The 13,156-nt window shown below is 50.2% G+C and overlaps 1 protein-coding gene across 13 annotated transcripts in view; it reads left to right on the forward strand.

The window, feature by feature from the left end:
- Positions 1-13,156, forward strand: part of TXNDC16 (thioredoxin domain containing 16) — a 95,245-nt gene that overhangs the window by 45,969 nt on the left and 36,120 nt on the right. For all 13 annotated transcript variants that reach the window (XM_075065805.1, XM_075065803.1, XM_075065802.1 and 10 more), the window contains 2 exons: positions 6,086-6,254; positions 10,052-10,188. In XM_075065805.1, coding sequence (XP_074921906.1) covers positions 6,086-6,254; positions 10,052-10,188 — 306 coding nt within the window. The remainder of the gene's footprint in view (positions 1-6,085; positions 6,255-10,051; positions 10,189-13,156) is intronic.

Below are 13,156 nucleotides of genomic sequence, written 5' to 3' on the forward strand. Positions count from 1 at the left end.
CCCTGGTCGCTTGTGCACGGCTTTATAAAGCCCTGGCCTGAGTGAATGCCCCGCCCACTGGTTAAGGCTCAGCCAATTACCAGAGGCTTCTAGCTTTCAAACCTTCCTTTGTCACTCAGCCTCCAACTGCCAGCTACAGCACAGGGTCCTTCAAACAACCAAAACAAAAGCATGGTCTAGTCCGGTCTGTGAGGGCAACTCCATTATCCTGCAGCTAGTTGTCGGCATGTCAGAAAGAGTCTGTGAGATCCGTAGGTAGAAAGAAATAAAGAAGGAAAGGAAAGCAGCAGGCATTGGTGAATGTGGCCGTTATGGAATGAGGCTCCACCCAAGCATCTGTCCGATCCTGTTAATGGGAGCCAGCAGAGTCCCTGGTGGCAACCTGATTAAAATGAAAACGAGAGCTGTGCTCGAGCACAAGTGTCAGACCAAGGCTCTCCTTTGCTCCCCTGTCCTCTACCACAGGCCTGTCCAAATACCCATCTGTTCCATTGGAACCTTGCTGACCAGAGTGAAGGAAGGCTGCAGCTGTACTGAGAAAGAAAGATAATGAGTAGCGCTGCTCAGATATTTTTCTCTGAAAAGGTTTTTCAGTTTAAAAAAAAAGCCCTTTTTATGGAAATCAAAACACATAACCCTTTCTTCTGCCCTTGCCCCCTCAAAACAAAGCATTTCGATAGTGCTGAAACATCCCTTTTTGACACTTTCGGAACAGAACATTTTGATTTTTTTCCCCCTTTCGAAATGAAATTCATTGTTTTTCAGTACATTAAAAAAGTTTTAAAAGTTCAAAATTGGAGTGAAATCCTTCAGTTTTATCAAAATGTTTGTTGACCCCAAATCAATTTTTTTCCTTGGAATTTCGTTTCCTGGAAAATTTTGACACTTTTTGGTTATGCCCCATTTCGGAACAGAAAGCATTTCAAGATCGTGGAATTTCCCCATGAAACACAAACAACAGTTCCCGTCGAGATCTGAGAATTAACATGAAATGGAGCTGTCCATGGATGATCTTGTAGCCACCAGATGGCGCCAAACAATTGAAGATGAATAACAGCATCTCATGCTGTCAAACCAGTGGGAAATGGAGGAAACAGGATGTCACAGGTGGATTTCTCTTGCTGGGGTGGGGGTTTGCCTGCTAAGTTACCTGGAATCACAACACTGGGAGGGTGAAGTGTGGCAAGCAGGGCATTGGCTTACATCTGCCGTCTCTGGGTATTGGATCTAGCCAAGGCAGTGCCCCCGTGCAGGGAGGTCGTGGGAAAAAAGGAGCAGGGTGCTTTGGCTTTCCAAAAGAGAACTGAGTCCTAGTGGCATGTGTCACGTCTCTGGGCAAAGCAGCTGCAGGGGCAGGTTGTGTCAGGTGTGGTGTGAGATCCTTCCTCTTCCCTGAAGGATTGGTGATCTTGAGCTAGGGGGGAGCCTGGAGGCCAGCGTCTTCAGGCTGGGATTTGCTGATGAGCCAGCAGATTATCCAGGAAAAGTCTCCTGTCCCACAGGGCACTGAAATGATGTGTGCACGCTCCCCAGCAGGTGACCTTACAATCAGGGCCGGCTTTAGCAAGTGCCGAAGACCTAGAGCACCACCGCCGGTTGAGTAAAAATTAAAAAGGCGCTGGCGTGAGGCCCTCTTAGGCACTGGCCTGATTCCAGGGAATGGGCGAATCAGTCTAAAGCCGGTCCTGCTTATGATGAGCCATACTGCAATCCAAAAGGCAGGCATTGCCCTGCATGGGAAGGACCCTATGGTGTCCTCAGGCCAGGCAAGAGAGCTAGAAAAAGTTTGAGATAAGATCATTCCCCTCCAAACAGCAGTTGCGGATCCTTCCTAAAAGTAGGGGAGCCCCTTGCCCCCTCCTTGGCCCCACCCCACCCCTTCCGCCTGAGGCTCACCAGAAGCCAGAGTGCCAGGGAGCTGTAGACCCTCCACCTGCCCTGGGTGGGGGGCCCAGGGAGTGGGGACATGGGCTGGGAGTTGCTCTTGCTACCCTACCCCACCCTGGACAGGCAGAGGTCTGTGATGTGGTGCCCCACGCTACCTGGTCTCCAGCTGCCGACCTGGCCTGGGGGCGGGGCCTCGGGAGGAAGAAGAGGGGCAGGCCGTGGCAAAAAGGGGGACGGCCATGGCCCTCTGACCTTGCCAGTTCTGGCGCCATTGCCTCTGTAGCTGGCCATGTTCTCTGCTCTGGCTCCTCCTCCACAGCCTGTTACAAACGATTGCGTTGTTTATCCCGGGCAGGGAGTGACACTGACAGTCTCCAGCCTGATCCTGGGCTTGGGGAGACTCTCCCTGAGTTGCTGGCTAAGAATTTGTGGATCAGGTTACCCCTCTGTGGGTGGTGACTCCGCCAGCAATGGCTGGCTTTGAAGGTTGTCAGTTTGGATCCGGTCCCAAGTCTTGAGGCTGTGCCATGGGCGGTATTCTCTGTGGAGTTTTCACACTGGGAAATTCTGCCTTCCTTTCTGGAGACCTCGGTTGTTATGGTTTTATGGAGGCGAGCTCTCCCCTTAACAATCTGACCTTGCTCATAACTACCTTGAGTGTGTGGGACAGGGTCGAGAGGGGTCCTCATATTCTAATCACTCTCCACCTCTGTCACTGAGTTCTCGCTGGCCTGGTCTCTTTCGCCTTTTGTCTGTTTGGTTCAGATGTTGTGTGGCCATTTGGATAATTAGCTGTCTATTGGCTGAGTGGGTTGGTTTTTCCACCTCCATTTTGCAGCATTACAAATTAGGTTTGAGAATGATGGAGATTCAAGCCCGTTGCTGCTTAAGCATTGTGTGACTTCATCTTTTGATGCCAAAATCCAGATAACTGCATTCAGAGGCCTTTTTATGTTCCTTTTGTTCTGCATCCAGGAAAAGCAGCGCTCCATCCCATTGTTAAAATTCTCTCTGGGTGAAAACAGCTTGAGAATTACAGAAACAGTGATGTAGGATCACAGCCAGCTTTGCCAGAGGCTTGAATGTCCATTTGAGAAGACATCAGCCAAAGGCCACACATGGGTTGCACAGAGGAGCTAAGTAAAATGGCATTTCAGACTAAGTGGAGGATCTTAGTAACCAGCTTAGGCAACAGTTTCATTGAGTTCATGAGATCCCCAAAAAGAATGGAGTCTGGTGACTGGGGGAATATCTTTTCCTGCGAGAGTAGTAGAGGTTTTAGGAATGACAAGGGTATCAGGGCCTCAGTTCCCCTGATCCAGCTGACTTTCGATTGGCATGATGTCTAACTTCTGTGAAACAAGATGGAGATCAGCTGTGAGAATACACGCAGGTGGACGCGATGGGCTATAAACCCTACACTGGCCTGGAGAGGGTTAATGAGTAGCAAGTATCAGAGGGGTAGCCGTGTTAGTCTGGATCTGTAAAAGCAGCAAAGAATCCTGTGGCACCTTATAGACTAACAGACATTTTGGAGCATGAGCTTTCGTGGGTGAATACTCACTTCGTCGGGTGCATGTATTTATCCACTAAAGCTCATGCTCCAAAACGTCTGTTAGTCTATAAGGTGCCACAGGACTCTTTGCAGCTTAATGAGTAGCGCTGGGCTCAGCCAGCCCCGCTCTGCTACCCCTGCAGTAGGCGTCAGGCTTGGAGGGGAGAGCTGAGCTCAGCTGAGGGCTGACCTGAAAGGAACGCAGGCTTCCAGCTCTCACTCAGTGAGGGAGAGGCCAGGCTGGGGCCAGGAACTGACTGGAGCCTGCAGCCTGCCAGAGCCTCCCTGAGGGAAGGTAGCTCTGACGCGGGAATACTGCTGTGATGTGCTACCAGTAACTGGCGTGTTGTTGCTGAGTGAGACTGTTGGAAGCGGTGCTCCGCCTGAATGGGGGAACAGCCAAATAATTGTTCGTGTACCCGGTCAGGGAGCCAGCAGTGCTTTGTCAAGAGCCTGGGAGTAACTCGGCCACACAGGAATTCAGGTGATACACAGCATTATCTGCTTCCCCTTACGGGGCATCACCTGTCCTTTTGCAAAGGAGAACAATTGTTATGGTTAAAAAAAGAAGCGTCCCCTGCTGGCAACTTACACAGCTTTCCCCCTGGGCTGGGAGGCTGGTCACAGAGGAGGGTCCAAATTTTCAAAAGCTGATTCTGATGAGGCTCTGAAGGATGGGATTTTCAGAAGCACCTAAGTGACTTAGGAGCACAAGTCCTTTGCCTCAGCTCCTCAAAGGTAGTGAGATGCCTAACTCCTACTGAAATCCAATGAGAGTTAGGAGCCTAAATGCCTTTGAGGATACGGGCTGTTGTGCCTTTATGCAGACTTAGCAGCCAGCAATTAGGCTCCTGTTTTTGAAAACTTTGGCTGTGAGAAATTTACTCTTTGGAAAGACTGAACAAGATAAGAGTGGGGAGTGAATCCCTGGGATCCAGAGCTTTGAGGGAGATGGATATCTCTGATGGTTGGCATTTGGACACCAGGGGAAGGGTCTCTAATAGTTTGGAAATAGTATATTGCGTGCGTGGCTGCTGTGGGTTGCAGAGGAGGAATCTAAAATTCCCAGCAGCTTGACTAACCTGGTGTCTCTGCACTGGCTGTGTGACATAGCACATGCGTAGCTGAACCCTGGATATCTGTGGACTGGAAAGCTTTGTTTATTTTTTATTTTTAACATAAGAGTTCAGCCAGAAGTTCTGCCTGGTGGATATGACGGTACGTCAGAGGGGTTGAATGCTTAGTACATGTTCATGCGATGGGCCCAATCTTGGAGGGAGCTGAGCGCCTGCTGAGAAGTGCTGAATCGGAGTACGACTACTGTATTATTAAAGATTGCCAGGAGCTGCCTTACAGCAGTGGCTCTCAGTCTTTCCAGATGACTGTCCGCCTTTCAGGAGTCCGATTTGTCTTGTGTACCCCCAAGTTTCACCTCACTTAAAAACTACCCGTTTACAAAATCAGATATCAAAATACAAAAGGGTCCCAGCCCACTAGTACTGAACGATGGCTGACTTTCTCCTTTTTACCACATACTTCTTAAATAATTCAATTGGAATAGAGATATTGCGCTTACATAGAGCAGTATAAACAAGACATTGTCGGTATGAAATTTTAGTTTGTACTGACTTTGCTAGTGCTTTTTATGTAGCCTGCTGTAAAAGCAGGCGAATATCTCGATGAGTTGATGTACCCCCTGGAAGATCTCTGTGTACCCCTACTACATCTGCCTTAAAGAACATACTGGCTGCTGGTAAAAAAACGTGGACTATAATATCGGTAGCTGCTGCATTGAGTATTTCTCTTCATGTTAAAGATTGCTGAGCAAAATGGCTTCATTGCAATCCAGGAGACCAGTTCTAATATAATGCCACGTCCTCCCTTTCATGCCCCTTTCCTTTTGGCACTGAAATGTTTTTGGGGTGGGAGACGAGTACCAGAAGCTATCCAAGATTAGATCTATTAAATAGGACAACTGGCCAGTTCTGATTTAGGGGGACGTGCTTGCCTCTTGCGGCTCCGATAGCTACCCAAGCCATTTGTCCTTTGCTGTAATGTTTTGACATCACCTTACTGTCTTAATGGCATTATAACCGCACCATTCAGAGCTGACTGTCATGTCTTCTGTCAAATGTACACGATGCAGAAAAAGCAGCAAGTAAACACTCCACTGAATGTAAAACTGCTGCCGGCACTTCACTGAGTGGTATAATGAGCCACACAGAGGAACCAAAAATGAGCCAAACGTGTTGTGATAATTAATACATTGGCGGACAGGGGAACAATAGTTCAACTGAATTTTAATAAGTTTCATACTATTATTGGGATGATGGGTGAGGTTCATTTAGGGCCAGGTTCTGATACCCTTGCTCACACAGACTGGTTTCTTAGTATGCGAGCAGTCCCTTTGATTTCAGTGGCAGTACTCTGGGACTAAGGCACGGCTCTGCCTGAGTTTAAGTATATCAGAATCTAGCCCTCAACACTGCAGTTACGGTAAGTCCAAAGCCAAAGGGATTTCTAACATGGATGTTACCATATTTTTCGGTATTTGACTAAGTGCCCATTTGGAAAGCTCTCTGCTAAATAATTCATCTTTGACTCCTCAGACTTTATTGTAAATATTTTTGTTTTCCGCTACAGGAACCCAAGGAATTTCGCTTGCCAAAGTAAACTGCTGGGACTGGCCTGATGTCTGCATGAAGCAGAATGTCACCCAATTTCCCATTACCAAGATGTATGAGAAGGGAGCAAGATCACTGACTTACACTGGCATGCTCGGAACAGCAGAGCTGCTCAGATTTCTCAGGCTGTGAGTATCCTGTTGATATCAGCGTCGTCAGTATTTTAGCTTGACATTTCTGAAGGCTCTTTACTGCCCCAGAACCATAGTCTATTTACATAGTCAGAGTTTGGAACTTAATCTTAGTTTCAACACGAGGCTTCGAATTTAGTTGGTGAGTCTGGAATGAGCTTAACAACCTTCCACATCTTTTCACTATCAGGAAACAACTTTTCTTAAAGGTTACATCCATCCACTGGTTTGACTCTCCCTGTCACAATAGAGAGACACCTTATGTTTGTTTATTGTTTGGAGAGTCATTACCTGTGGGCCTCCAAACCCAGATCCGCAGGAGCAGCCATGTTCCAACCCTCCACTTGGCAACCTGCCGACAGCTCCTTACCCAGGACCCGTGAAGCCCAGGCCCAGTTTGAAGCTCCACCCCAATGTCCTATTGGCAGAGTCCCAGAGCAGCTGACTGGCCCACTGGCCCTACTTAAGCCAACCAGGAACAGGAAACTGTCCAAACACTGGGATCCATCCTGCTCCCCCAGTTTGATTTCCTGGTAATCAACCTACTGACAGGAGATGTGTTAGACTGCCCCCGCCCTTGCCCCTCTCTCCCCCGCTCCCCACCCCCGCTGGAAGATTGTAGACTGGTGCTGTCTAACTGGGATGGCTTTCTCCAGCTAATATCAGTCATCTTCAATGACCCACCCTGAGCTTGAATGGCCGAGACCACCCTGAGAAAACGTTGGCAGGGGCATAAGGTACAGCGGCCTCCTGAGTGGCATACGTCCGTCACCTCACAGTGGATACAAGAGTGCAACGAAACAGCACAGCTGTACCAGTTCCGGTGGGGGCTTGCAGGAAGAAATCAAAGACAAAGTGGCCTGGGTAGAGATGCCTGCAGGCCTAGACACTCTTGTGGACCTTGCCATCTGCATAGATGAGCGGCTGTGAGAATGAAGAAAGGAGAAAAGATGTTCCCTGCAGTCCCTCTACAGGCCTACTGGGACCTCACCTTCTGTATCACCCGCCAAACCTGTGCAAGACAACCTGGCTCATTAGCGCCTCACTCTTGAAGAAAAAGAACGGCGCCGTCAGTTCCACCTGTGCTTCTACTGCAGCTAACCTGGCCATGTCATCTCGACCTGTCCAGTACAAATGCCAAGCAGCTTGGGGAAACAAGTCCATCCAGACACAGAGGGGGAACCGGACTGGTCCTTGAGGGACAAGAATTTCTCTGTACCCTAGTCCTCACTAAGACCCACCCTGAGCCTAATCCATAGGCTTCCCATTTGCAGGTATCTATCCAGCTGTGCATCCTGGGAGATCCCCGGCAGATGTCCCTCCAAGAGACCATCATCATTTTGGGAGCAGCAGACAATTTTGTGGATCCAGCTACAGCTCAGGCCCTACAGATTCCCCTGCAACATGAGGCCACGTCGGAGATGACTGGAACTATTGATGGCTCTCCACTGTCTTTGGGTCCAGATGTGGAGGAGACTGTCTCCCTGGAGGCTGTTATTCAGGGACACAAAGATAACTCGATATGGCACGATCCATTCTGCACATTTTCCCCTGATCGTTGGTGTCTCCTGGCTAACCCTTCGTGACCCCCTCATTCATTGATGAGACCAGAAGGTCACTTTCATATCAGAATTCTGCTGATGGTGTGGCCAGGGACCAGGAAGGGTTGCACCCAGGTCCAAGAAGGTTCAAATAGGTATAGTTGCCCACATCGAAACACCCACTGGGGGAACTATGGAATTCCCCCGCCCCCCAGAACTGCAGCTATGCTGAGGTCTTTAAAAAAAGAATGCAGAAAGCCTCTGCCCACATTGGACCTGTGATTGTCCGATAGAACTCCAGCCAGCGGTGATATCGTCTGGGTGGAGCTACGCAATGTCAGAGCCTGAACTGGCAGCATTACGAGGACACCTCCAAGAGAACTTGGCCCGGGGGTTCATCTGCAGGTCAACCTCACCAGCCTGTGCCCCAGCCCTTTTCATAAAAAAGGACAGCAGCCTCCACCTCTGTGTTGATTACCGAGCCCTAAGTCAAGTAACAGTCCAGAACCACTAACCCATAATCCTAATCTCTGAGTTGTTGGATGATGTGGGGGCTGCCTGCATATACACTAAACTGGATCTCCAGTGAGCTTACAGTCTCATCCGTGTCCAAGAGGGGGACTGCCTTTCAGACCTGCTATGTACAGTTTGAATATTTGGTCAACCCCTTTGGGTTGACTAATGCCCCAGCAACATTCCAGCACTTCATCAATGGTGTGCAACAAGATCTACTGGGCCAGTTTGTAGTTGTATACTCAGATGATATATTGATTTTCTCATATGATCTGGACCAACACACCATTCACATCTGCACAGTCTTGGAGAGAATCTGACAACACGGTCTCTACGGTAGACTCGAAAATTGCTCATTTGATCAGACCTCAACTGAGTTCCTAGGTTTCACCCTGTCCCCAGAAGGAATCAAGATGGATCCATTCAAGGTCTAGGCTGTCTGCTACTTGGCAGCCCCCCCCGCCATCTCCCCAATGTGTACAATCTTTAACATTTTCTAGGCTTTGCAAACTTTTACTGGGGGTTCAGCTCAAATTTTTCAAAACAAGTGCTTCGATGAGATTAGCTCTTGGATGTAGAACAACTGGCTAAAGCTGAATCCAAGCAAGGCAGAGGTGAGGCTGGTGGACAGAGGAAATTATTTTGGGGCACTTTCAGCCACGGTGCTGTCTGCTTTGATTTGAAGGTTCACACTCACAATTGGACCATCAATCTGTAGTGTAGGAGTACTCTTGGATTCCTCACTGACGCTGAGCTCTGACACCATGATGGCCGCGAGTAACGCTTTCTACCATCTCCGGTTGGCTTGGAGGCTCCATCCCATCCTGGTGCATGAAGACCTGGCCTCCCTTATTCATGCCTTCATCACCTCTTGGCAGGACTACAGCAACATGTTGTACTTGGGCATGAAACCTTCAGCTTTTAGGAAACTTCAGTTAGTACAAAACACTGCAGCTCATCTTCTCAGCAACACAGCCTGCCATGAGCCCATCAGACCTGTCCTCTGCTCTCTATGCTAGCTTCTCACAGAATTTTGAATCCAGTCCTTATCTTTAAAGCACTTCTTGGCCTGGGCCCAGGTTACCTAAAAGCTCTGGGACCAAGAGCAGAGTTGCCAACCACGGTCTTCTGGCCCAGTGGTGCTCTCAGCAATAAAAGTCAAGCTCATCTTTACAGGAGATAGAACTTTCTCTGGGGTGGGTCCGAGTAGTGTGACCAGAGAGCAAATGTGAAAAATAGGGACGGGGGTTGGAGATAATAGGAGGGTATATAAGAAAAAGATCCAAAAATTGGGACTGTCCCTATAAAATCAGGACATCTGGTCACCCTAGGTCCGAGCCTGTGGAATGAACTCCCATGGGAACTAAAGACCATCACAAGCCTCGCCACTTTCTGCTCCAAGTCCAAGGTGCATTTCTTGACCTTGCTGTTTCTAATATAAACACGGAGTAACGGGTATGTTTAACAAATGAAAACCCAACCTACTGAAACAAGATGCCCCATTGCACAGAGTTCTCCCTCTGGGAAGAGAATGAGAGAGCAAACCCATGACAGATGAGTAGTCGTGACACAGGTCTGCCGTTCCTTCCCAGAAGCCGGTTGGGATTTTCCCTGGTGTGTTGTCTTCCATTGCATTCACTCTGTTGTGGTTTTTGCTTATTTAACAGAGCTACATGTTTTGAGTTTTTTCTAATCTTGTTGAACAAAGCATCTCCCCCTGGCTTTCATTCATTTCTCTAGAAGCAGCATTTCCTGCCCTGCAAAGCTGACCACCATTGAAGAAGTAGACGAATATTTAAGTGGGGAAGTCCATGCTGACTCGTCGTCATACCACAGCACGCCAGTTCTGGGAATATTTCACCCTAGCATGAAGGAAGGTAAACATGGCACTTTGAGAGAGAGAAAATACAAGGTTAGCAGGATTAGGAGCTCCTATCTGGTACCTAAAGATGAGGATTTCTGCCATTTGAGAGGAACTCATTGGTTCCTTGTTTGCTAAATGATGGAACTGGTGTATGTGGAGTATTTGCAGTACAGTAGTTTCTGGAGGCCCTAAATGAGAGCACAGACCCATTGTACTATGGACTGTACAATTAGGGGGAGACAGGCCCTGCCCTGGAGAGCTTACAGTCTAAATAGACAAAATGCACAAAGGATGAGAGAACAAACAGAGGTGAAGTGACTCATCCAAGAAGCTGAGAACAGAGCCCAGATATCCTGAGCCCTACTTTAGTGCTTTGTCTACTGGACCAGTCTAGCTCTCTGTTGGTGTGCTCCCAACAAAGGCTATTCCAGAGAATGAGGTCCTACACCCCAGTTCTGCAAGCAGGTATATGTGGGATGACTCTTATGACCTAGCATTGACTTCAGTGGCTCTCCACACTGGGGCACAGGTCCATCCACATGCTGCAGGATTGGGGCCCTGCTAAGTTAAATCCTTCCTTCAGAAGTTTTTCAGTGATCTTTTTCCTGTAGGTTTTCGAGCAAACCTGTTAATGGTGGTCTGTTGATTGTCCTCCAAAGGAAGCGATTTCCACACTCAGGCAATAACTCATCTCCTCTCTCAGAGCAAAGATATTGACCTAAATTATGCCCCTCCAGAGAGAGAGAGAGCATGGCTGCTGAGGTGAAATATGTCCATGCAGTGGATCACACGTATTCCTCACGTAGCAGCACTCTGCGAGAAATGCTATCCAGGGAGAAAGGAGTAGCCAGGGTAGCGCTGCAGTGCGGGAATTGTAGGTAAAATGGAGATGTCACTTCCTTATTAGCTCTACGTCCCACAGTTCTTCTTCGAGTGCTTGCTCATATCCATTCCAGTTAGGTGTGCGCGTGCCGCGTGCACGTTCATCGGAAGATTTTTACCCTAGCAACACTCGGTGGGTCGGCAGGGCGCCCCCTGGAGTGGCGCCGCTATGGTGCCGGATATATACCCCTGCCGACCCAGCCGCCCTTCAGTTCCTTCTTACCAAGCCCGTGATCGGTCGTGGATCACAGTGGAGGCAGCTTACTTGACCATCTGCTTCCTAGCTACTCGTAGTTCTGTTGTAATGTTATAAGTTATAATTTCATTATATAATATTATATATATAACTTATGCGTTTATTCTAGCATAGTTAGTTATAATATAGTTAGCGGGTTGGGGGAGAAACTACCCCGCCCCCAACCGCGTGCCTGAGCCTCATGCCTTGGCTCCACCGGTTCCTTTAGACCGTCTGGCCAACCTAGGCGTTGCTGACAGCCGATCCACCGAACTTCCTGTTTACAGTGGCTCCGGGGGTGCTTCACAGCTAAGTGCCCCATTTGCAAGGCGTTTAAGCCGAGAACAATGAGCGGCACTTTCATTTCCCTCCACTTCCTGCACCGAGCGCTGGCTTACCCGGCGGACAGAAGCGCCTCAGCCATCGGCCAACCCGGCCCTTGTTAAAAAAAAACTTGCACCCGTAAGTTCCGACTCGGCACCGCTCCCTTTCTCTGAGTTGAGGAAGCCACAAACTTCCTCCTGCCAGTGCCGACAGCTCCCGGCACGCGCTGGTGAGCTCACCTGCTCCTGCTGTTCTCGTGCCAACTGACACCGCAGCCAGAGAGCTCGTTAAAGTCAGCGGCCCGGCCACCAAACTCACCTGCAGAGGCACGCTGAGGATCCAGCACCGCTTGATATCCAGCTCCGCCGGGCCCGTCGAATCCAGTGCCTGCCTGCGTCCCCGGCATGAGCCGTGGTGAGAGCTTCCGGCTCTCTGCTACTTCCCGTGCCACTGCACCCCAGCCAGAGAGCTCCTCTAACGTCGGATCACCCGGCAGGACACCTGCCGCGGCATCCGACAAGGCGCACCGTCGATCCCGGTCCAAGGGGCCGTGCGAATTCCAGTGCCTGACGCTCTCTGCATCTCGCCGTGGTTGAGCCTTCCTGCTCCTGCTGCTGTCCGTGCCAATCAGCACTGCGCCGAGGTCGTCCTCAGTCGGATCGCCTCCGCGCTGACACCTGCTGCGGCACCGACAACGCGGCACGGTCGATCCGGTCCCACAAGGCCGCGATCCAGTCTGAATCCGTGTGACTGTCCCCTGGCGCACGCCAATGGTCGAGCTACCTGCTCAGCTTCGGCCGTGCAAACGGCACCACAGACAGAGAGCCTGCCTAAGCCGGATCGCCCGGCACTGACACCTGCTGAGGCACTGGCGACGTCAGCACCGTCAATCCCAGTCCAAAAGGGCCGTTGAATCGCGTGCCTGACAGCTCCCCGGTAGCACTGTGGTCGAGCTATACTGTCCTCCAGCGCCGAGACATTTTCCCAACGCGAGGGATCTCATTGCCATGACAGAGTAGATGGCGCTGAACCCCTGCACCGCCGGTGCAGGTAATACAGTCTCTTGGCAAGCCGCCTTGATACGACCATCCTCGTCGCGCAGCAAGAGCGGGAACCGTATGATCAACGGTCCCGCAGGCGCTCAAGTCCACGCGCTCCCTTCCCAACGCCACTACAGTCCTGATGCGTTCTCCTCGGCACCGTCGCACTCGCGCCACAGGTTCAGTGTCCCGTCACGACCCGATAATCTCGGCACCCGTATCGGCTCCCAGCACCGCTACAGGCATTGTGATCCCGGAGCCGTCTCAACCTCGAGATCTTCACGTCGACCTCCGGCACGCTGTGGTCGCAGGCCGATCTCGTCCAGGTACCAAGTGCGCCTTCCTGGGGGTACCGTTCCCCATTGCGGTTGGCGCAAGGTTGGTAGGTCAGAGGACCTGCCATGAGTTCAGCACCCTCCATGGCCGATCCGGAACGATCATGTCTTCCCACATGGACAGCTCTTATGCTAGGGCTGAGCGAATTCTAATGTGTGCCCACC

The sequence above is a fragment of the Chelonoidis abingdonii genome, chromosome 4 (genome assembly GCF_003597395.2).
Source record: "Chelonoidis abingdonii isolate Lonesome George chromosome 4, CheloAbing_2.0, whole genome shotgun sequence".
In the NCBI taxonomy this organism is placed as follows: Eukaryota; Metazoa; Chordata; order Testudines; family Testudinidae; genus Chelonoidis; species Chelonoidis abingdonii.